Here is a 22965-nt window from a genome sequence, read left to right on the forward strand (position 1 = left end):
AGTACCTCTGACTGAGTAAGGATTCTCATTTTTCCTCTCCCGGCGTGCTCTATCTGTGTCCTCTCTCCCTTTCTGAATGCTCTGATTGTAACTGCATACAAAAAATATAAAATAATAAATAAAGAAAGAAATGATTGGCACTATGAAATACAGGAAAATGATGATTCCATAAAATGTGGATAGTTCCACTTTGTGGGCACATAACTTGCCTCTGGGAAATTTACTTTTCTCTGTCCAACCCTGTGGTTGGAATCTGTAATCATTTCTTGAGATGCTGACTAATAATTAGTGTACTTAAGTGATCAGCACTCTCTCAGTCCCAGTTACAGGGAAGATTCCCTCAGAAATGATGCAAACCTGAGCCATTTCATTTCATAAATGAGCAAAAAGGTTACGACTTGCTGTTTCAATCTGTTGATAAGAGTAATGAACTTTTTAACTGTGAGATCTATAATGCATGCAACAGCTTGCTACAGTGCTGTGCACTGAATCAGTACCATCAATAATGTATATTTACTGTAACAACAACCAAGAGTGCAAGAAGTAAGAACAAGGAGGACACCAGCGTGGAAATAGTCTGTGCACCTGCAGCCAGAGCGATGGAGCAAGGCAGCACATGGGGACATTGGCATCCCTTTGTTCCCACCCTGTTTCCTTCCATTGCTATGGAAGTTCAGTCTAATTCACAAAGAGGAGGCTATTGCCAGGGTCTGAGACTGTTTTCCAATTACTCTGCAGTCCCCAGGCTTCCAAGAGAAGCATTTGAGAGAAGCAAGGTTGTTTACAACTAGGTGGATGAAGTAAGCAAGAGGAAACAAAACAACTCCATTCAGCAGGCTGGATCTGCTGCAGTGGCAGGGCATGCCTATACCCTTCTTCCTCTCTTGAGGCAGAAACAGGTTGTTAATTCAGGAAGGCCTTGGTACAAGATAAAGGCAATTAGGCCAAAGCCTGCCACAGCCTTTTGCTTCCTTCAGTCAATTAAGTCAGTCAGCCAAGATCTACCACCATCTCTCTGCAAATTCCAATCTGATCCTGAAAAGATGTTTTTTTTTCTGCTGACATTTTCCTGTAAAAGCAGCATTATTTCTGAAATACAGACACATTAACCTAATGTTGACCTTATACATTCAGTTTAAAAGCAGAAAATAAAGACACATTTGTGCTTTTCCCTCAAGATAACGTTTCCTGGAGAAAGCTATTTTATTTAAAGCAGCATTAATGAAGAGCACAACCTTGGTATACAAGTGTGCCTATCTTTTCTGTGCATCTTCCTAAGCCTTCTCAGCTCTAGACTGTGGGCAGAACCCAACCGCTGTGAACAAGGACTGCCCTGCCTCCCACTCCAACCAGCGCAATGTGACTGTCTTTCGGTTACTTTTATCTCTTCAGAGATCCTGTGAGGGGCCCTCAGCTCTGGAATTTATTCCCCACTTTGCTCAAAAACAGCCTCTCATAATCTTTGACCTTCTGCGTAAGCTGTGAGGCCCAAATCCAAGGACTTGTTTTGGGAGAGGCATATGAAAGGTTGGCATTTGTAGGCGTGGTAGGAAAGCACGTTGTCAACAGCTGATTTAGCCCTTGGTTTATAATTTCCTCACATTGTGGCAGTTCTGCAGTATGGCAGCATAAACTTAACCTGTAGAGACTTTGGCTTTCTTAAATGGTCATAAATCAAAAAACAAAAATGCATTGAAACCAACCTGTGTATGAATGATTGTGTGTTTGTGAACAAAGTGACCTTGCAAACAAGTACATCATAAGTCACTTCTAGCCTTGCAAATCATGCAAGTTGTGCATGCATTTTTGGTGTGCTGTCAACATACACAAGCTAAACAGAGTCACTGGCACTGCTGATAAAGGAGTGAATAACACTCTAATGACCTGAAAATACTTTAAATGTTGTCTTGGCTATGATGCAACTGAAAGGCTGGCTGCAAAGATCTATTAAAACAGCACTACTATGCCACACTACATAAGTTCTCATCTATCACCTTTTAAATATTTTAATCTGTGATTCATTAAAAGCTGCTCTTACTCTTTGGATATAAACAGATTTGTTAATATTTTATTTCTAACCCACCCACGAAGTTACATTCATTTACATAACTTAATGAAAGCTGCATTATTCATTGAACTTCTCATATAACATTTTTCATAAGAAATTATTAAACAAGTGAAGCAAGCTGGTCTAGTAATGAGCCTTCTCTAAACTTGCTGCCAGTTATGTTTCCTTTCTCCTAATCTATCACTCTAATGGTTGCAACTAATAAACTTTTCGAATCTTTGCTGCTAATCTGTATATGTTTTGCATTGCATGCTGGATGTATAACTTGACAGAGAATTTACAATACAAACCACCTGGCAAACAAAACTGTCTGCATTAACAACGGCTATCCAAACCTAGCCACTCTTTTTTGTTATAATACAGAAGACAACTACATGTGACTTAGTACCTACAAGTCATAAATAAAGTCACTAATTTGGGGCTGGAACATACCCTACTAAGCAATATGCCCCAAACACAAGATTTGTAACTACCTTTTCATATTGCAGAACCATTACCAAAAATCAATAGAAACATTATCAAGAATCAATAGACTGAACTTTAACATACATGAGTGTACAGCAGAGACATAGTCTAGCATAGAATTCTGTGAAACTGTTCCAACAAAGACCTATGTAACAATTATTAAGTAAAAGACTTCAGGAACAAGTGGCTTGCATTTAAGCTGCTTAATTTGGGACTAAGTCAGAAGCAGTTGGATTTTCAAGGATCCTCAGCAGTGCAGCTCTTTGAGCTACGCAGCATTATTTGAGTATTCATATTTTGTGAAATCAACTCTAATTAAAATAAATTAAAAAATAAAGAATATTGAGGCATGGACCTAGGGGTCCATTTTAATGCACATAAATTTTTAACTATACTGGGCCAAACTCTTTCATCAGCACCCACACTGAAAACTACTGACAACATATATAATTGACACAGCACTGTAGCATTCTGTTTTCAAAGGCAGCTTGACACAGATCTATAAAAACAGTTTAATAAACTTCGTGTAGCCCTAAGGTAGGCAAGTACTTCTTGGAAGCCAAGGATGGAACATTTTACATATTATAAAGTGTTTCTTTTAATACCCCCTCCAAAGGTCATTCTAAATCACTGACCAGATGAAAACACGAAAGCGTACAATCAATTAAATGGGGTAGAAAGAAAGGCAACATTTTTGTCAGCCTCATTTTGCAAAATCCAGAAGGTTCCCGTAGAAAGGACAAACAAACAAAAAAGCATAAAACGTTACAAAAGAGAAAAATCTTAATTCTAAAATTCATACTGTCCCTTCAGTAGGTGCTTTTATGAACCCAAACAGAAAAATATCCTTTAAAACCCTTTCTTGTCTTGACTACTGAGTGTAATAAGACTGTTTTTAAAATTCCACTAGGAAAAAATGAAATAAATTTGATTAAACGATTAAAAATCAAGCAGTATTATTTTCTTTCAACTTAAATTTACAGTGTTTGTTTGCATTTTTTTTCCTTGCTCATATAACCACTTCCAAATTATTACCTGTCCTGGCCTGATCTGGAAATACTACCGCCTTTCAACCAGGAACCGATTTACCCAGTAGCATTCCTCAGTGTCAGTTCACACCAAAGTCATTCATTTTATCCAAGGATGGCTAGAACTGCATGCTGTTAACGAGAAACACGCATCAAAACACTGCACAGAGGCTTCAGAAACCCTAAGTGTTTGGCTGCTGCAACCTTAGCCCATAGCTGCCCCAGTGCTGCTGAGTGGGCAGAGCCATGTAAGCATGGCAGAGCTCACCTGTGGGTCGGCTGCACACCCACCCTGCCACACACAGCTGCTAGGGGAGATTAGCAGGGGCTGTAAAACCTGCTCAAGAAGTAGGGCAAATATTTTTGCAATTAACCCACGCCGAGCTCCGTATTACTGCAGCTATGCTGCTACCACTTTTTGGAGTTGCTTGTTGAAAGCTAGCTCCTGGATGCCTAAATTACACAGCAGTGACAGACCATTGAACTCCAGGGATGAATTGTACAGGGGCTGTGCCTGCCATGATTTACAGCAGCTGAGGATGTGCCCCTAGATGTTCAGACAAAATCAAAATAAGTGTATTATTCTTTTTTCTCCAAATACAAAATGCTTGTGAATCTGAATAAAAAATATAAAAGGAAACAGAGAAAAGTGTGAGTGATCATAGGCTTACACTGTGAAATAGGTATGCACTCTCCAGACATCTCTAGATTCTCACTCTTTATAAAACCTCAGCATAAACTAGTGATAGTTCATAAAGTTCCCACTTCAGATCTTTAGTTAGGAATCATATAGCATTTCTAAGATACCAGCTTCTGTCAGGATTTGCAGGATGTTGTCATGTTAACAAGGACGATGTTAAAGAATACCAAAATGAGTGATGTGCTGTTCTCTAGACTTCTGGATAACCTCCAACTTGGGATCGCAGTTTGCAATTTCCTACTACTACATTGGTGATAAATGGGTCTTAAACTGAGATCATTGATTAAATCCCTGAAGAGCACAATTGTTCAGGAGATCAACATATTGAAAATTATTTAAGATTCTAAATACTGCCAAGAAGACGTAGGCATAATCTAAAATTAATCTTTTATTTTAAGACTACAGCAGCTATGCTCATTTTTAAATGTAAGTCATAAATAAGGTCTTGCATGAGAAGTCTGTGTTTGAAGCTAGCATTTTAAAAACATATCGAATGTATCACGGAAACATCCCCTAAAATAGACCCAAACCTCACAGGTGCTTTCAAACAGCTGCAGTGATTTTGATCAGCTTAACACCATCCATAATTTTGACCTTGGGAGACCATAATGAAAAAGCAAGGTCCAGAAGCAAAGGAAAAAATTATATGTTTCTAGAATCGAGCACGACACCAAATTACATGAGTACTTTGTAGATGTTTATAGAGTCACCCAATGTTGTTTGACTTTTGAAGGAAGACTAATAGGTGTAGTAATGGGGCGGTGGGGGAAGGCAGAAAAAACCTTATGGTTAAGGCAAAACAGGGGTCATGCCCAGGGCATTTTATCTGTGCTGCTTACACAGCCCTAGGGAATTGCATCTCAACAGTTGATTCCCTGTTAATCAATTCACATTAGTGCCTGCCTTTTAGTTTTCACTTTGCTGAATTCCAGGAAAGAAGTTCTGAAACCAAATGCACGCTCTATCTCTGACCTATGCAGAACTGCTGCATTTCAACAAGAAATCACTGCAGATTTTATTTGCTCTAACAGCTGATAAGAGACACCTTTGTAAGTAAAGGCTCACAGACTGCAGACTCAACAGAGAACAAGAGCCAGTGTCTGTTTATACAGGTCAGCAGTAACACGGGAGAACCTCCATGGAATTTTTTTTTTCTCTACCTGTTTTCTCCAGTTCCAGATAAAAGCTTGTGTTATTCACTATTCTTCTGCTTCCTTTTACTTCCTCATTTACTACGTCTCAACACTATGTGCTCAATAAAGAGACCTGTAGCACTCACTACCGTACTACACTGCCAAAACAGTTCACTGTGGGGGGCAGGAAGGTATAAGAGAGGTGTGAGCATAGGAACAGCAACAGCATATCCACAAAAGCAAGTCTGACTGGTGTTCAGACCCTTTTGAATCATTTTATCTGGTTAAGCTACCCCTCTAGCACGTAGGCAGATCTTCACACAGAGGATCTTCAAAAATAAACTTTATTATCAAACATAAAGGTCACACATTAAACATGAGGTCTAGACACAAATAATACTGAAAACCTCAAACCAAAACGATTTAGATAATTTGGATGATAGCTAGTTGCCATTGTTTCAGATGCCTTTGAGAATATTTCTGAATGCATACACCATGGTGTAATGTCTTTGTCAAACACTTATCTGGCCAGCTTGCAATAAGATTCTTAAATAGGGGAAAACTTATTTCTATAGAAATAAAATTATCTAATTATGAATCAGAGACCCATAATTGTAGTGCTTGGGGAAAAACATCACAGCCTTTTGAAATACTTAGACATAAATAACTACTGTACATTTGCAAGTTTAAATATTTAAAGGCCTTCGTTACTATAAAAAGTTACTATGTACATATGAGACGTTGCAGAAATCCAGACAGAGGCAAGCATCAAGCACTCAGATTTGGCCACTGAAGCCTATGAATTTGGCAGGCAGATTGTCCACAGGGTACACTATGGGGCCCGTTTTCATTGTAGGAGGTCCATTTAGCAGCTCCCAGTCACAGCTCCGCGCCAGCTCCACTGTAAATATTTTTAGAAGGACTTTTGCAAACTCTTTGCCAACACAGCTCCTCAATCCCCCACCGAAAGGGATGAAACTGAACCTAGAGGAGTCCTCTGGAGACGGAGACATGAAGCGGTCCGGGTTGAACTCGTCCTTGTTGGTAAAGAGATCAGCCACATCATGGGTATCACAGATACTGTAAATAACATTCCAGCCTTTGGGGATCTGGTAACCCTACCAAAAGAAGAGAAAGGAGACATGAAGCACCTCGTTGTTTTATGGAAGCTGAAGTGTCAGCACAGGACATGTAAGTGCACCCTCCGGTTCCCCCCAGACACTAAGACAGGTACCCTCACAACCACATTCGCATTCGGCAGTGCTCTGAGGAGCTGAGCCTCAGCCCTACTTACATTCAGCTCAAGGGTCTTGAGTGCAATTCGGAATCCTCCAGGAACCGGAGGGCTCAGCCTGAGGGTTTCCTTGATGACACAGCCAGTATACTTCAACTGCTCCAAGACCTCCATGTCCAATTGCTTCTCTTGGTTGGGACCAAACAGTAATCCCTAGGTAGGAAGATGCTGCCATGACATTTATGGAACAGGCTCCAGGCACTGCAAGACAGCTGTCCCACAGCTAATGTTGTTTCCCTGCCACCCTATAAGTAGGAAACCTCCTGTGTCAAGGGAAATCCACCTTGGGACACCCCTCTGAGGGACCTTCCCGCCACCTGCTCATGGGAGTTGGCTGCGGGAAAGACACACACCTTTACTTGCAGCTCCTTCCTCACTTTCTGCAGGACATCATGGTGGAGCCCCAGGAAAGCAATCAGCGATGTGGCAGCACTGGCAGTGGTTTCATGGCCCCCAAACAGCAGCTCTGTAGCAGACTCCTTCAGCTCCTTAAACACGGGACATGAGAGAGAAAACACAGCTTGAGCACGGTATCCCCACTCAGCTCTCTCCACCACCAATGCTGCATGGTGATCTCAGGCTACAGCATGCACCCAGGAGCCAGGGTGGGTAGTAGATCCCATGGGGACACCCCCTACAGCCTTCATCCAGCATCTGCCCCCAGGACCCTCATGCATTGCACAGGATGCTTAATGACCTGGCAAAGGGACAACACCTCCAGTTCTCTACTCTAAGTCCCAAAGACAAACATGCTGGCAACTGAGGGAGGGAGGCAGGGTGGGAAGAGATGGATCTGGATGGGGGGAATCTCACTTGCATGTTGAGCTGTTCTCCGTTGCCCTGTGTATGCTCCATCAGCAGCTGCAGGGCATCCTTGTAGCCACCCTCGGGCTCCTTGCGGGCCATCTTGGCACGGATGTTCTCCTCAATCTTGGCATGGATGATGTTGCGTGCCCTCAGGCCCTGTGCAAGCAGGGGGAGAGCAAGCTGGGACTCGTGCCACACCACCAACTTATGCCACACTGCTGACTTACATCACACCAGCATCCCTCCCCGCTGCCTGGAACCTTACCCGGTAGAGCCCACTGAAAGGCACATCGATGGGGAGGGAAAAGAGGTTGCGGATCATCTCCTCGAAGGCCTCCACCAGCTGCTGCTCACCGTCAGGTCCGGCCTGGCGGGGCTGGAAGCCCAGCAGGATGCGCATGGCGATGCGGAACATGAGGCGCTTCACCTCGGGGTACACCAGCAGGCAGGGCCCAGCGCCCAACCACCGCGTCAGGCAGCCACTCACCTCCTCCTGGATGACAGGCACGTAGTGCTGCAGGGCGTCCCGGGAGAAGGCCCGCATGATCACCTGCCCAGAGACCGAGGAGGAAGGAGAAGAGGACGTGGGCTCAGCCACTACACCCAGGTCGGATGCCCCGCTCCCCACCCATTGTCGGGGCCGTACCTTTTTGCGGTGCTTGTGCTGCCCGTTGTGGAGGTTGGAGAGGCAGCCCGAGCCCAGGATGGTGCGCACCGAGGCGGGCCACTGCACGGAGACCAGGCGATGCTCACCCAGCAGGATGTGCCGCACGTTCTCAGCGCCCATCACCCGCACCGTGGGACGCCCGAAGAGGTGTGTCTTGTAAATGAAGCCGTATTTCCTACGCTTCATCTGCAGGAATTTCCGACGCTGGATAGGGAAGGGAAGTAAGTAAATTTGGAATAAATAAATTAGAAATAAATAGCGGGGAAAAAAAATAAAAGGAGAAGAATGAACTCATCTGCACCTGGGCTCAGGAGCCCAGTACAGCCCCGCTCAGCCTCATCCCTTGCAGGGAGAGGAGGAGCTGCCCGCCTTACCTGCAGCACCATCTGCAGCGTCTCCCCGAAGAAGGGGAGCCCCATAGTGCCCGGGGGCAGCGGCAGCGGGCAGCTAGGGTCGCGGCCACTGGCGCAGTACAGGTCCCAGAGCCGGACGGCAGCCAGGAAGAGTAGCAGGGGCAGCAGGAAGGTGCACAAGGCGCTGGCGACCAGGGCAGAGAAGCCCATGGCGAGACGGCGGGGCAGCGAGTCCTCTCCGGTCCGGCCCAGCCCGGCCCCCCAGGAGCTCCGAGTGCGCGGGCTGGGCTCGACGCGGGCCGCCTTTTATACCCTTCCCAGGTTGCTGCCCACCCTACCTTACCATCCGATAAATTAGTTCACCCAAAGTTCATCTTTAATTGCGGATTGCGGCCTGGCTCCTCCCCCCGAAATCTTTAACCGTTTGCTTTGCACGGCGCATCCCTCCCGCCGCAGACGGCCGCCGAGCAGACAGACGGGGTGCTGCGGGATCCGCTGCCGGCCGGGACCCGCCGCCCCCTCGGATTTACCGCCGCGTTCGTCGGGAACCAGCAGTGCTGGGGCGGAGGGGTGCCCCATTGCGGCGGCTCAGAGCCGGCTACCGGGAGGTACCCACCCGCGGGGCTCTCCCGGTCGCTGCGGGGCTCCGTCGCCGGTCGGGACGCGCTGGTAGCCGGGCTGGGGGCACTGCCCCTCGCCGGGTGCACCCTGTGGCTCCCCGGGCAGAGCCGCGTCGGCGAAGGAGCCTCCGCTGTCCCCTGGTTCACCTCGGAAGGCCCGGTGTGTGTTTCTGCCCAGCCGCGGAGGAAGAGGCAACGGGCAGCGCTCCGTCTCGGCCTCCCGATGTAGGTTCAACCGCGGGTCACCGACGGAAAGGGAGGTGAGCGCGGAAAGGGAACACCCTGCCCTCTGAGCTCGGCTCCGATCTCCGCCGCCCGCCCTCGCCCGGGGCTCGCCGGGGCTGCCGCGGCCGAGGAGAGGCGCTCTGGCACGGCAGTACCCTCCGGACGGGCTGCGCTCCGCTCCGGGGCAGTCCCGAGGTTCCACCTGCGGGAGGAGCGCGGCCCCGGAGCTGCGGAGCTACGCCCGATGGGCTCCGCTGGGGCCCGTGCAGAATGAGCTCCGAGGGACGCAGCTGCCGGGGCACTGCGGGGGTGCGGAGGGAGGGATGGGGCCGCAGACATCTCCACTGCTACCAATAAACGATCGTGATCGCTCCCCCTCCCTTTTTACCCCCTACTTTCCCATCCTTTTTGCTTCTGCTTTCTTACTCCTACCACAACCTCAATAAACGCTGGGAGCTGTGTGTGCGTGTGTTTGTGTCTACGGGGGTGGCGGCGACGGCGAGGTGTCATTTTGTATTAGTACTTTTCTGACGCTCAGTGCACCGGACGGGACTCCCTCCCTCCCCTTGCGGCCGCCCGCCCCTCGCAGCCCCGGCCCGGGCGGACCCTCGTGGCAGCCCCGCGGAGCTCGGCCCGGAGCGGCGGCCGCGCCCTGACCCGGCGCTCTCCCCTCACCGTGCGCTGACCCGCTCGTGACCTACAACACGGACCGTGACATCTGCGTGAACCCGGCCGGCAACCGCGCCAAGTTCACTGTCTGTCAAAATAACGAGATACGGTGGCCTGAGCACCGATAATTGCCGCAGGAAGGCTTTATTATCTCCCCAGCTGTGTATTCCGCAGCCATCGGTTCGAAAAGAATCAAATAGTAAAGAGTGAAAGGGATAATTAAAAACATCTTGGAAGGAGGTCAAGAAATTAACAGCCTAATATGAACAAACTTTGATTACAAGTAACAATTATTACACTTCATTTGTAAATGCTCGTGTTTATCTGAAAACAAAATCAGTTTCGAGTCTTGTTTTTTTAACTAGCTCTACGTTACACGTTTTCAGCAGGCGGCTGCGGGGCTCGTTAGTGCTCGGGGTAATTTTTAAGTGCACTGCAGGAGGAGCCCCGGTGCTCCCGTGGCTGAAGCCCGCGTGTCCCTCATGTCCTGCCGGTCACTGTCCCACCGGCAGCCCCACAGCGGTCACCCGGTGCCACCTGCAGCCACTGCTTTCCCTCTGGTAGCCGGGAGACTCACTTCTCAGGACAAGGTCAGGAGGGGCAGAGGCTCTGGTTCACAGTGGGGTCAAGCTGCCAACAGCACTTAGCTCAGCCCCGCAGTTCAACATCTTCCAGATCTGACCCGCCACATTTGGGAGCCACATTTCTGCCCCAGGCAGAGCTGTGCCCTGCTGTGTGCCTCAGCATAGATGTGTGACAGGGCCGGGCCGGGCAGGGTGCCTTTCAGCCCGGCACTGATACCAGGCATTCAGAGCACAAGCAGCGGGATTCACATCACTGTACACAGGAGAGACTCATAGCCTAGTGGGGAATTCAAAAGCCACCTGAAAGTGTGTCCCCTCAGCTCTTGGGCTCAGCCCCAGGCACTACCACAATGCCCCAGAGCCACTGCCAGCGCTGACCCATGGGGCTGGGCTGGGGCAGGGTTGTGGCTGTTCTGGGACAGCCACCACAGCCTTGTGCAGGTGTCCCTCCACCATGTGCCAGCACCATCAGGAGCACAGGACATCACAAAGCAGGCCTGTTCAGAAATGAATGTTCTCCCAACATTTATTTGCCACAGGCCTACGTCCCATAGCAGGCTGCATCCTGCAGGGACTCAGGACAGGGCTGTGCGTCAGGCCCCGAGCAGCAGTGCGGTGCTCAGGCACAGCACACACAGCCACTGGGTCAACAAACGTCTCATTTGCTCTAATAGGAAGTGCAGGAAAGAGTTGAAATATTTACAATAAAAACCTCTTGACGTAGTTATCCTACCTACAGCTGATGCCGTGAATTGAGCAGACCTAGCTTGTGTTTCCCCACAGAGCTCCCATCTTCCCTCATTTCCAGTCCTAGAAAGCTGTGGTGTGCCGGACGGGGCGTGCAGGACATTCTTCCCACCTCTCCTTCACAAGCCCACAAGAGAAAGCCCTAGGGCAGGAATGGGGCTTTGCTCCCAAGGATGTGTGTGGGGCTGGTGGGCACCCAAGGGGGTTGAGGCTTCCCAAAGTGCTCAGAGCTCTGTGGGACCCTCCCTAATGCACTGGGCACCAGGAGGGGGAAAAACAAGAAGACTTTGGGGCTTTGCACTGTAGCAGCCCAGCCATGTGCACCACTGCAGGGCTGAGCTAAGTAGGCCGGCTCAGGCCTCACCACCATGACCGGGCTACAGAGGGTGGAAGTAGAGCTGCAGCCCACCAACGGGGTGCACGATGGGCACGGTCTGCATGGCAGGAAAGGAGGGGGTGGCCAGCTCCCAGCGGGCCGTGGTGACCAGCTCGATGGCCAGCAGCTTCAGGATGGCCTGTGCCAGCTCCTTGCCAATGCAGCTCCGTGCCCCGCCACCAAAGGGGATGTAGTGGAAGCGGCCGGCAGCCTCTGGCTGGGTGACACTGAAGCGGTCAGGGTCAAAACCACCTGGGAGGCTCTGGTAGATGGCAGCCGTCTCGTGCGTGTCACGGATGCTGTACATCACACTCCAGCCCTTGGGAATCTGGTAACCCTGAGAGGAGAGAGGAGGGGAGAGTTAGGGCCCAGTGGAAGGCACCTGGGGGCAGCCCCCCTTCTCCCTTCTCTGCAGGCACTTACATCCAGTTCGAAGGTCTGCAGCGCAGTCCTGTACCCCCCAGAGACAGGTGGCAGTACCCGTAGCACCTCCTTGACCACGCAGTCCAGGTAGCGCAGGCGGCTCAGCTGCTCCAGGCTGATGTCTGGGGGGCAGTGGCAGCCCTGGGGCCGGGGGCTGTTTGGGTGGCACGTAGTCTCCAGTGGGGCTGGGAAATGCAGGGAGCGGCCATCCCCCAACTCTGCCTCCCCCGTGGGGCCATGGGGCTGGCTCTGGTCCTCGTGAGCATTACTGGCCGTGGTGATGAGTTGCTGCTTGCTGTCCCTGCCTGCCCCTGGGCAGGATTCTGTGGGGCAGTGCTGATGCTGTGGGTACAGATCGTGGGTCGCCAGCTCCTGACGGATCTTTTCAATTGCCGAGGGGTGCTTTAGCAGCAGGAGGATGAGGGAAGTGCTGGCACTGGCCGTGGTGAAAAAAGCAGCAAATATGAGCTCGATGGCTGACTCCTGTCAGGGACAGAAGGGGACAGGTTTGAATGCCACTTTGAGCTGGCTGTGATAGGATTTTCAGGCTGTTCTCAGCTTTCACAGGTTTTGTCCCTGTGCAGAGGGCCCTACCTCTGCCTCCACTCTCTATAACCTGCACTTCCAGGGCTGGCAGGGACCTGCATATGACATATCCGTGCTCATCCACCTCTATACAAAGCACACAACCACCTGTTCAGGGACTGGTGCCAAAACAACTGAGCACACATCTTTCCCATTCTGTCTCTTCTCAGCTTTCTGCCCCACATTTACAAACATTAACAGGAATTTCAGCATGCATTTCATCATAAAGAGTGAAGTTCACTTTAAGCATTATGTTTTTTACCTTCATCAACAGGTTCCTCTGTCTCCCCTGCAGCTTCTGCCTCTCTGGCCAGCCAGGAGCAATGAGGTTGCAAGCTTATGTATGCATCACAGACGCACTGGCAGCTAAAATGGGCTCCATTCAACCCATCTTGTTATAACTGACCATTCACTCACATGGAAGGGGACTCGGACCAGCACAAAAAGTTAAGGGTTACCAGAGCTAGGTCTGGAGGGTGAAGCCAGAAGACAGGAAGGACACCTGATGTCTTAAGGCACTTGGAGACAAGTTCAGTAAGGTCAAGGGTAATGCAGCAAAGATTAGTCTTTGCTACCATCTCCAGCACTATATATTGTCCAGACTGCAGGCTTTGCCAAAGTGCAGTTCTTACAGGCATCTTTCAGCTGAAATAATGCCTCTGAAATAACAGGTCCCTGCTGACCCTTAGCACACCTCCTGCAGGCAGCAGCAGGAATTTTTACACCCACAAGACAGCAGACCCAGAAAAAAATAAATCTCTGAGTTCCACAGCTCACAATTAAAAGCCAGGACATTTACAACACAGCACAAGGAATTTAGGGCAGGCTCTGCATTTTGAAATAATAGCCCTTATGACCTCCTGCATCAGCCTCTGACAGCGCTGCCATGTAAGTTGTGACACCAAGCTGCTTACTTTCTCTCTCTGCTGTTACAGGGCCAACATAACCAGTGACAGTGAGGCTGCATCCCCACAGCTGCCTCGGTGTGTCCCAGTGCTGCAGCCCAACTGGAAGCAGGGCCACCACTGAGCCGGGGACAGCCAGCCTCAGGTCACTGCCATGTCACCCCGCACTGTGTTCAGTATCTGTGTGTTCCTGCTGTTATCATCTCACCTGTGATCAGAGCCAGGGGCATGATGAGAGCTCATGTAATTATTCTCGTGCAATACACGTATGAATACTCACAAAGGTCAACCCAGCCTAATTAATCACATTTTAAATCTGGAGATTACTTTTATCTTGAAATACAACAGTTCTAATTGTATCTAAGAGCCTCTGTAATGTCTTTGAAATGCTTCACAATTTAGAGATTAGACTTTCACAAAATAGGTACAGAACATTGTATCATTAGCATTGGATCGTTATCCTTAAATATCTAAATAAACAGTAAAGCCATGTGTCCTACGTGTTTAAACTGTACCTATGCAAAACTGCTTCAAAACTTGTCACATAGATGCAGTGTCATGTCCCTGCCTGACCCAGAATGACCTGGAGGTATGAATGATGCAGCACTAATGACAATTTTTTTCCCAAGACCTTTGGCAAAGTGCTCTTCACTGCGTTTTGTCCCAGCGAGGACGGCTGGGTTCATCCCTAAGTCACAGCGATGAATCATGTTGCATCGCACGGTCCTCAGGCTCCCCAGTGTAATTAACAAGGAGCTGATAGGGAATGTCCCAGAACCCATCATTCCAGCCCAGGGTCCGTTTTGATGAGCTCTCTGGGCTCCCAGCCCCGAGGAATGGGCTGACGTGATCTACACGCACACTGCCCTGGGTGCAGCTCCATGTATTTCCAGAACAGCATCCTGGAGGTTATTGAGCTGATGTACAAAGTCTGAGCACAGCCACATAACTCTAAATGCATCCTAAGCCTAACCTGGCTGGGGCCAGATGCCTGTGAAGAGAACAGGTGGAGAGGCACTTGTTTCCTTTTTAGGCTCCAGCTCTGTTATGAGGCAGAGCCTGACCAGCAGTCCCGCACAGCCCTCTCCTGCCACCCCTCTACCCCATGCTCACAGCCTCCAGCTCGGGAGGGAGCTGCGTGGGGCTGCGGTTACCTTCAGCTCCTGCATGGTGAACTCTTTGCCATGCTCCTTGGCACTGTTTATTATGAAATCCAGAGCATCGCTGTGTTCTTCTGAGCTGGCTCGCTGCAGTTTCTCCTGTATGGCCCTCTCCATGAACTCATGCAGCATGTCCCGTGCTTTGATGCCCTGTGGGTGGCAGACACAGGTCAGGGAAGCCCTGGGCACTGTCCCCCTCTTTGGAGAGGCCAAGGGACTCCTAGTGTGGTCATTTTTAACCCTAGGATCTGCAACAGCAAAGCAAGGTTAGCCTGCTGCCCAGCCCCAGGGCCTTGCAGTAGGCAGCAGGTGGTGAGAACTGCTGCAGGTTCATTGGCTTTCTGCTGTGAGTCAGTACAAGTCCTAGGAAAGGCTTTGAGAGGAGATGACAGCAGCAAACTCACAGGACTGAATCCAGAAGGGTCTGCACCAGACAACTCCAGGTCCAATAGGAGCCTGTCCAGGGAGAGGGTAGTCACTTAGAGCTGAGCCCTAGAAGCAATGCACTGACAGTGACAAATGAGGGGCTTTTCCAGCGTGGATACATGTTAATCACACCTGGCTAATCCCTGGCTGTGCAGCAAAACATCTGAGAAGACCTCAGTCAACCAAGTGAGGAACAATGTCCTTGCAGAACAGGGATGGATGGAGCAGGAGATCTCCTGCAAGGCCAGAAGGACCAGATGGTTGGGGCAGAAGTGGCCACAGCCAGCAACTGGGAAGAAAATAGAATGAAGACTCCAGGTGGGAAGGACTTGAGTAAAGGAAAAGGGGCAGTGAGCAGGAGGAGATGAAGAGGTTGGTCTGGGGCCACGCAGACCGTGGCTGAGCTGAGGAGACCAGGAGGGACAGGCAGCTGGTGGAAGCTCATGCTGGTGACAGCTGGGGGATGAGGAAGGTGATGGCAATCAGACCTCACAGTGGAAACAAGGTTGAGCAAGGCCTTGATGGAAAAGGCAGGCAATCTGGATTGTGGGCCCAAAGGGGAAGAGAACCCAAAGCTGGAGAGGAAGAGCTGATTGAAATGAGACAGCTGGCAAGAAGGGGCAGGGCAGCAGAGAATGAACTGCGAGAGGCAGAACAGGCTGTCCTACTGCTTTTTTCCCTTCCACCAGAAAGGGGTCTCCAGCCTTCAGCCTGCACGAGGTGCACAGAGAGGTCCCTCTGTGCCCACTGCTGTCTGCCCACACATAGACCTCTGCCACAGGTGGGCTTGAACCCAGGGGGGATGCAATGGGACAGCAGCAGGCATGGGGCAACCAAAGCTGAGGAAAAGGCTCCAGCAATGTGTGGCAGCTCTGTGCTGTACCAGGGTCTATGCAGGCAGGTGCTGGAGGCACCTAGCAGCAGGGTGGGGAGTGCTCCACTCATTGGGGTGCCCCTTGTCAGGCCTGAGGATAGGGTCTGTGCAGCCACAGCCCGGCCCAGCCCCGTGCAGGAGTGGGGCAGGCAGCAGTACCTTGCGCAGCCCGCTGAAGGGCACATTGAGGGGCAGGGAGAAGAGGTTCTCCACCAGTTGCTCAAAGGTTTTGGCCAGGTCCTTGAACTGCTTTTCCTCCAGGCAGAGTCCCAGCAGAATCCGAGCTGCAATGCGGAAAGTTAAGGTTTTAGCAGAGGAATAAACGTCGATGGAGCCCGGCTGCATGCACCAGCCCCGCAGCTCCCAGCTCACAACCTTCTGGATCCGTGGCAGGTAGCTTTCCAGGGCGGCGTGGCAGAACACTCTGGCCAGGATCTAGGAGCAGAAGGGAGGAATAGAGGCAGGTGGTTAAAGCAGAGGTCTGTGTGGTGCTGTGACCCAAGCACGGGCAGGAGGTGCCCGACCACGCACCCACAGGGCTCACCTTGCGACGCTGGCGGTGCAGGTCACCTGTGGAGCCGAGCAGGGTGTGGGAGCCCAGGAGGATCTGGGTGCTCTGGGGCCACTGCGCCCTGACCAGAGTGTGCTCGCCCAGCAGGATCTTGCGGATGTTCTCGGCGCCTGTCACCCGCACCACGGGGCGGCCCAACAGGTGTGTCTTGAACACATTGCCATAGCGCTCCCGCCGGGAGCTGTGGAAGCGGGAGCCCTGCGAACAAGTCGCGGGTCAGTCTGGGGCTCCTGCCGGCCCCGTCCCGTCCCGTCCCGTTCCCGTCGCCCCGCGCCTCACCTGCAGCAGCCAGTGAAGGGTCTCCCCGAAGAAGGGCCAGCCCATGGAGCCCTTGGGCAGCGGCAGGGCGCTGGTGCGGTCGCGGCTGAGGTTCCAGCGCAGCGCCCACAGGTGCCGGCACAGGGCGAGCAGCAGCGCCAGGAACAGCAGAGCCAGGGCGGCCGCCGCGGGCCAGCAGAGCCCGGCCGGCATCCTCCCTCCTGCGGCGAGCCCCGCAGTCCCGCGCTCCCTGCCCCGCGCCGGGAGGGCGGGGAGCGGCGGCGGTGCCCGCCCCGGCGACTGCCACGCGCGGGGCCGGGAAGCAACGGAGACAGCGGAAAGGCCCTCCCGGCTGCGGCCCACCCGACCCCGCTCGCCTCCTGCTCCCGCTTCTCCCCTCGGCCACATTTATATAGATATTGGCCACTTAACGCCCGATCCACCTTCGCGGATGACGTCTGCCCTGCATATTTAAGCAGCGCGGCCAAGTGCGGTGATTGGAGCCGGGGATTGATGGAAGGGGCGCGGGGCGATGGGGGCGGCAGCGACTGCTCCCTCCGGGCTGGGGACCCGGCGCCCCGCTCCCTCCTGGCCCCCTGGGGCTCTCCCCCGACGGCCCGGCCCGGTTCTCCCGTTCCAGCCGGAACCGGGACAGGGCACCTCGGCTCTGGGCTCCCCGCTGTCCCCCGGCCCGGCGCAGCCGCACGGCATCGCCCCGTAACGCCCCGGTCCCGCTCCGCAGGCGCGGCCACGCCGTCGCGCCCAGAGGTAAATCACCGGGAGCCGCGCGGCTCCCACCGAAACGCAGGGCCGAGGTGCGCGTTAATCAAAGGCGAACACAGGTAAGGTTTATATTACTGTATTTAGACGGTCAATAACTTAAAAATACAGCGAAATGTACATTATTTTTACACGTTCCATTTGGTTTGTGTCTATTAGACATTCTCTTCGTGTCTAAAATTGCCAGGAGGGGACAGTGCACAGCGCCTGGCCTGGGGCACTCAGTGCTGCGATGGGGCGTTCGGACCGACGGATGCAGCACAGAACCACCAGCAGCGAATCTATTCCTTACTGCGCCCTGGGGAGAGAGCCCGGGATCTTAAAAAGTACAGTTAGAAATGGTCACCCTGAGGAACGGAACACAGAAAGTCACATTATAAAGAACTCAAATGGTTATTTACATTCAGAAACTCATAAACCCTTTCAGAGAACAATGCCTAGAAGCCCTAGTGCTAAATAAATACCAAGCCTAGCGCTCGGGTAGTTTTCAAAGGTAGCAAAAATCATTAGATTTTCTCATACCTCCAGACTACAAAATTCGGTATACAAAATGATGTCCAATCACCTTAAGGCTACTATACATGTAATGAGAGAAAATGACAGGAGGTATCTGAATGCGGGGATCTCAGCACTTAAGAAAAGCAAAAAACAACAACAAAAAAACCCAACACATAAAATTAGGATTCATCCTGAAACTGGCAATAAAGGGATCAATTCTCAGATAATTCCCGCCCAGAGCAACACTGCAAACATCTTGTCTGCAGACACTTAAATAATGTATTTACAGTTCAGCCGTCCCATGTCCGAAGTGACAGAGCTGGTTTTATTGTACAGTTCTCATTTTTCACCATTTGTTTACAATATACAAAATAGTTCTCAATCCATTAAAAATACGTACAAAGAGTGCTTGCTGAGGGCCGCGCATTCCCGCCATACAGCTGTGCTTTTCCTTTGCCCCATCAAACAAATGTCCCAACTGAGAGCACCGCTGGGCAGAACGAGTGGCTACAGAATACCTCGTGGTGTGATGAGGACCAGTTCTGCTAGCAGCAGGCCTACGTGTGCTGGGACATGCCATTCACCAGGCTCCTGAGCTGCTTCACCACCGTCTCTATCAGCTTCTGCTTGTCACGATCGTTCTTCCTGAACTGGGCAAAAATGTTGTTCTTTTTGCTGGAGTCTCTCATTCTGGAGGAAAGAAAAAGAAAAATGATCCAGACGTGTTAGAAACATCATTTGGAATGGGAAAACCTGACTACTTCAATAGGTTTCCTTTCGTTCCTCTTCTCATCTTTGCGTTACAAACCCATTATCTGTATGTTCTTAAATTAAACCTCCAGCACTTGGAAGTCGCGGTAACAAGTATTACTTCCCAAACCACACCTTAAACGTTAGGCAAATCCCACTTCAGCAGGCGCTGCCCCTACATCTGCGTGAGGAGGGAGGAAAACAAAGATCCGAGCGGAGTAGTGGCTTTGGGCTCTGAGTTCAGGCTGCACAAACCGCTCCAAGAGGTTGAGCTTCGCTATTGAAAGATTTCAAAACGAAATTCGGGAAAAGCAATACATTGAAGAAAAAACGTTCGGTAAAAGATAAGCGATACGTACCCTCTGTGCACTCTGCAAAGCGCAGATTGTCGCAGGGAGGAAAGAGAACAACGCCGTTAGAAAAGTCCTTCAAGCCCGCGCACGCCGCGCTCCAGCGGCACCGCCACGCTCCCGTCCCACCGCCGCATCCCCGCGTGTGTCCCGGCGCGGCTCTGCGGCTCCGGCCCCGGGCAGCGCCGCAGCTGCCGGGAGGGCGGCCCCGCTCCCGGCTCCGCAGCCGCCCCGTCGGGGCCGGGCTCAGCCCCGCGCGCCCGCACTTACTTCTCCAGGAGCGTGAGGGCCGTGCTGGGGTTGACCCGCAGGTACTTGGAGGTGGCCTGCCCGTAGTCGGCCAGGTAGGTGGACCAGTCCCACACCATGAAGAGGTCCAGGAGCTGCGGGAGAAGAGGCGGTAAGCGGGCAGCAGCCGCCGGCCGCCCTCTCCCCGGGGCCCCTTCTTCGCCCTCCGCTCGGCAGGAGGCGGCTGCTCGGGGCCGGGCCCAGCAGGGGATGCCGGCGGCCCCCGCCCGGGTGCTTCACGGCGGGCAGGGAGAAGGGGATTGCGGAGCCCGGTGCCGCTCTCAGGAGCCTTAAGGAGAGGCTCAGGTAGTCCCAACTAAGTGAATTAAAGAACCCCCGCGGCACTCTCCACGATCCCTACGTCGCAGCCCCGAGCTCCCCGGCACACTTGGACCAAACAACTCTCAACGGCTAAAACGGGGGAAGCAAAAAAACCCAAAACAAAACAAACAACCTTCAAGCAGAGATCTGCGCCCAGGTCGGGCCTTTCACTAGCAGCCCCGGAGAGCCGCCGCTCGGCACCGACGCCGGCCCGCAGCGGCCGCCAATGCGAACGGGGCATCGCCGTGTTCCCCCGCAGCCGGCGCCCGGGCTCGTCCTGCAGCAGCAGGCTGCTCCGGGCCGCCCCGTGCCAGCCGCACTGTTTCGCTGTTGGAAAGAACCCTGCTTCCTTTTCAGCATTTGCTTGTAAGCCAGAGCAGGGCCGTTGCAATAGGGACTCAACAGCACCAACTGCTGCACCTTTAAACTCACATGCTTCCATTCTCCTTTCCTTTCTGACCTTTTAAGTTATTTCCAAATAAGGTATCTAATCTAAATCAATTATTTTCTAATTAATGTATGTAATAAAATGTTTTCTGAATGCAGAGTAACATTTCCTGTGACACAGGTACTGCTCAGTCCCTTCAAAGTCCTCCAAAGACATTACCGACCTCAGCAACACCCAGATTTTACATTGTAGCACCTCGCATGGGCGAAAGGCACACAAGAAGCTAGGAGATTGTTCCATCCTCTGCTGCCTGTATATCCACGATAGCTGTCAAGGTCGAATACAAGCAGTTCTTTATTATAACATGCTTTTTCAGTATGGTCACCATCAATTCTCCTATTGATTCGTAGAGAATATGCTGTCAGTCAGTCAGCAAACAGAGCTGGTCTGAGCTATCAGGCTCTGATAACTCAAGAATTAGAGGTATTTGTGAAGCCCTCCATGCTGCACAACACCTATCCCTTATAATCTGTGCTGCAACAGTCAGTAATGCCCAGTCCTCACAGAGGCTGTGCAGTTAACTCCAAACCAAGATCAACAGAGCAGAAAGCGGGACAATTGGGCAGACATGAGGAGAAGATAAAGCCAACAGCCACACTCACACAGGCTACATAACCTGGAGACCTCATGTTTCCTCTTTGTCACAAAAAAGCAAATGGAACGTATGAATAAATTACCACCACCTACAGTGCCACTTGTCATGGGATCCACATGGAAAAGGTCTTTATGAAAGGACCACACCAATGTTCTTGCAGCAGCTGTGTTCAGCAAACCAAATGTGTAGGGGGAGGAAGTATCCCCATTGTAATGCTGTCACTGGGGACTGGATAAATCCCAACTACCCTCTTTGTAGCCCTTCAGTGCCATGCAGCCCAAAAGCCACTGACTAACGATACCATTACAGTGCTGAAAAGTTCTAAGAATCCTCTGAGGCAACATCGTCAGTGATCTTGGTACCAGCAGTGTTTGAGTCACTTGGTGACAGCGCGGGTAGAAGGTCAGACCTACCAACCAAACACAGGCAGGCAGGGCTCCAAACAGGCTGTAGGCACTGCAGAAGATCAGACTGCTGCTGTGCACAATTACATATGGGAGCTCTGTGCCCCTCACAGTTGCTGTCCTGTACTGTGGCATACTGCTGCACTAAGGGGCCCTGATGGTACTGTACTGCAGGTGGTTCTCTCAGATCTGTACTCCCCTGCATCTGGCCTGGCACTCGGCAGCATACAAGCCTCTGCAAATATGAAGAGCTATCATGGTGGGACCATCTTGAGCACACACACAGGAACTGGAAGACAGCCTATCCATCCAAAGATGCAGACAACTTTGTGTAATTCAAACTGGCCTACCTAATCCTGTGGTAGATGAATATGATGTTAGGAGAGGATAAAGTTACCTCCATCTTTATGTACAAGACTCTTGAGAGAAAACAGAAGAGCAAGAGGATGCAAAAAATCCAATTTTTTACTTCACACAATGAGAAACTTACATGAAATTTATCACAGAAATTAACACCTGGCCAACTTCCTCGACAGAAGGAACAAAAACATCAAGATTTTCTCTGTATTTCTGCTGTAATTTCATTTACAATAGACTTACACTGAAATGATCTTATGATGTGGCAGGGACTGGGTGCAGACAAAACCACAGGGAGAGGGAACAGCCTTTGGTGGTATTGCAGCGTTCAAGGTGAAGATATAATGGAAACATTTTGTGGATTTGGCTCCATGTGCTGACATACTCATATTGCAGAGATGTAATATAGGGATATGTTAAATTCCAGTGAAATAAAAGAAGGCTGTAAATCTCTGAGATTTTAAAAATTGTTACTACTAATGTGAAAAAAAAAATGTATTGAGGGCAAGCCTAACCGTAAAGGTGTTAATTTTGCCAACAAGTGTCAGCTAAAGTAAAACAAAACATTTTGGGGATAAAAGGTGAGGTGAGCTTGTCACATGGCCTCACACAGGTCCTGTGATAGTTCTTAGTGTGGCAACCAAAATCAAGCTGTTAGAGGCCAATTAATGCAGTATTTCCCTATTGCTATTTTATCCACTAAAACTGCAATTACTGTGACAATAACCGAAAGCAGGATGTGCTGTCCAGCACACAGTACCCTGTAATGATGTGCACCATAGTAAGAGAAATACACACAGAGTAGGTATTGGCAATAAATATATTTCTGCCTTAAGAACAAATCAAAGTCCATGCAGTAGCACAACATGCACTGCTGGCTGCTACTTCCTTGAGGATAAAATGTGCATTGTTTGCATTTAAATTACAATAAGGAAACCATTTTATTTCGTACATGCATCACTTCACACTTAACATGTACAGGAAATCCTTCAAACAGAACAGAAGCAAAGCTTTCCCTCTACTCCCAGAGGCAGGGCAGACTGTGGGCTGTTAGCCAGCCACCTGCTCGCACCCAAGGAGCCACCCATGTCAGAAACAGCTTACACGGCTGCGACATGGTGAAGCACCTAATAGGGCAGATATAGGTGCTCTGCTACGTGAGAACAATGGTGCTCTTGTACTCTCTTTATCCCATAACAACCATGGAAAATAAGAATAAGCTAAGACAGGCAATGC

At 50.7% G+C, this 22965-nt stretch overlaps 3 protein-coding genes across 7 annotated transcripts in view; all 3 read right to left on the reverse strand.

Moving 5' to 3' along the window:
• Window positions 1–5726: 5726 nt before the first annotated feature.
• On the reverse strand, window positions 5727–8725 carry LOC136054702 (cytochrome P450 26A1). Its single transcript, XM_065746056.1, has 7 exons — window positions 8537–8725; window positions 8142–8366; window positions 7761–8045; window positions 7502–7651; window positions 7042–7176; window positions 6689–6841; window positions 5727–6512 (listed from the first exon to the last, which is right to left on the reverse strand). Exons 1-7 carry the CDS (start codon window positions 8723–8725, stop codon window positions 6171–6173), a joined length of 1479 nt encoding a protein of 492 aa, XP_065602128.1. The 3' UTR covers window positions 5727–6170.
• Window positions 8726–11737: 3012 nt separating this feature from the next.
• On the reverse strand, window positions 11738–17151 carry LOC136055100 (cytochrome P450 26C1). The gene is made up of 6 exons (XM_065746732.1): window positions 16960–17151; window positions 16654–16878; window positions 16269–16544; window positions 14804–14959; window positions 12160–12642; window positions 11738–12073 (listed from the first exon to the last, which is right to left on the reverse strand). The coding sequence occupies exons 1-6, from the start codon at window positions 17149–17151 to the stop codon at window positions 11738–11740; spliced, it is 1668 nt and encodes a 555-aa protein (XP_065602804.1).
• Window positions 17152–17781: 630 nt separating this feature from the next.
• Window positions 17782–22965, reverse strand: part of EXOC6 (exocyst complex component 6) — an 84211-nt gene continuing 79027 nt past the window's right edge. For 3 of the 5 annotated variants that reach the window (XM_065746727.1, XM_065746723.1, XM_065746725.1), the window contains 2 exons: window positions 19587–19699; window positions 17782–18906 (listed from right to left, as the gene is read on the reverse strand). In XM_065746727.1, the coding sequence (XP_065602799.1) occupies window positions 18774–18906; window positions 19587–19699 (246 nt within the window). In that variant the 3' untranslated portion in view covers window positions 17782–18773. Of the gene's footprint in view, window positions 18907–19325; window positions 19338–19586; window positions 19700–22965 lie in introns of all 5 variants that reach the window. The other 2 variants (XM_065746722.1, XM_065746724.1) reach the window with 1 other exon arrangement.

The sequence above is a fragment of the Cyrtonyx montezumae genome, unplaced genomic scaffold (genome assembly GCF_038088225.1).
Source record: "Cyrtonyx montezumae isolate F1298 unplaced genomic scaffold, pur_monq_1.0 scaffold_4, whole genome shotgun sequence".
In the NCBI taxonomy this organism is placed as follows: domain Eukaryota; kingdom Metazoa; phylum Chordata; class Aves; order Galliformes; family Odontophoridae; genus Cyrtonyx; species Cyrtonyx montezumae.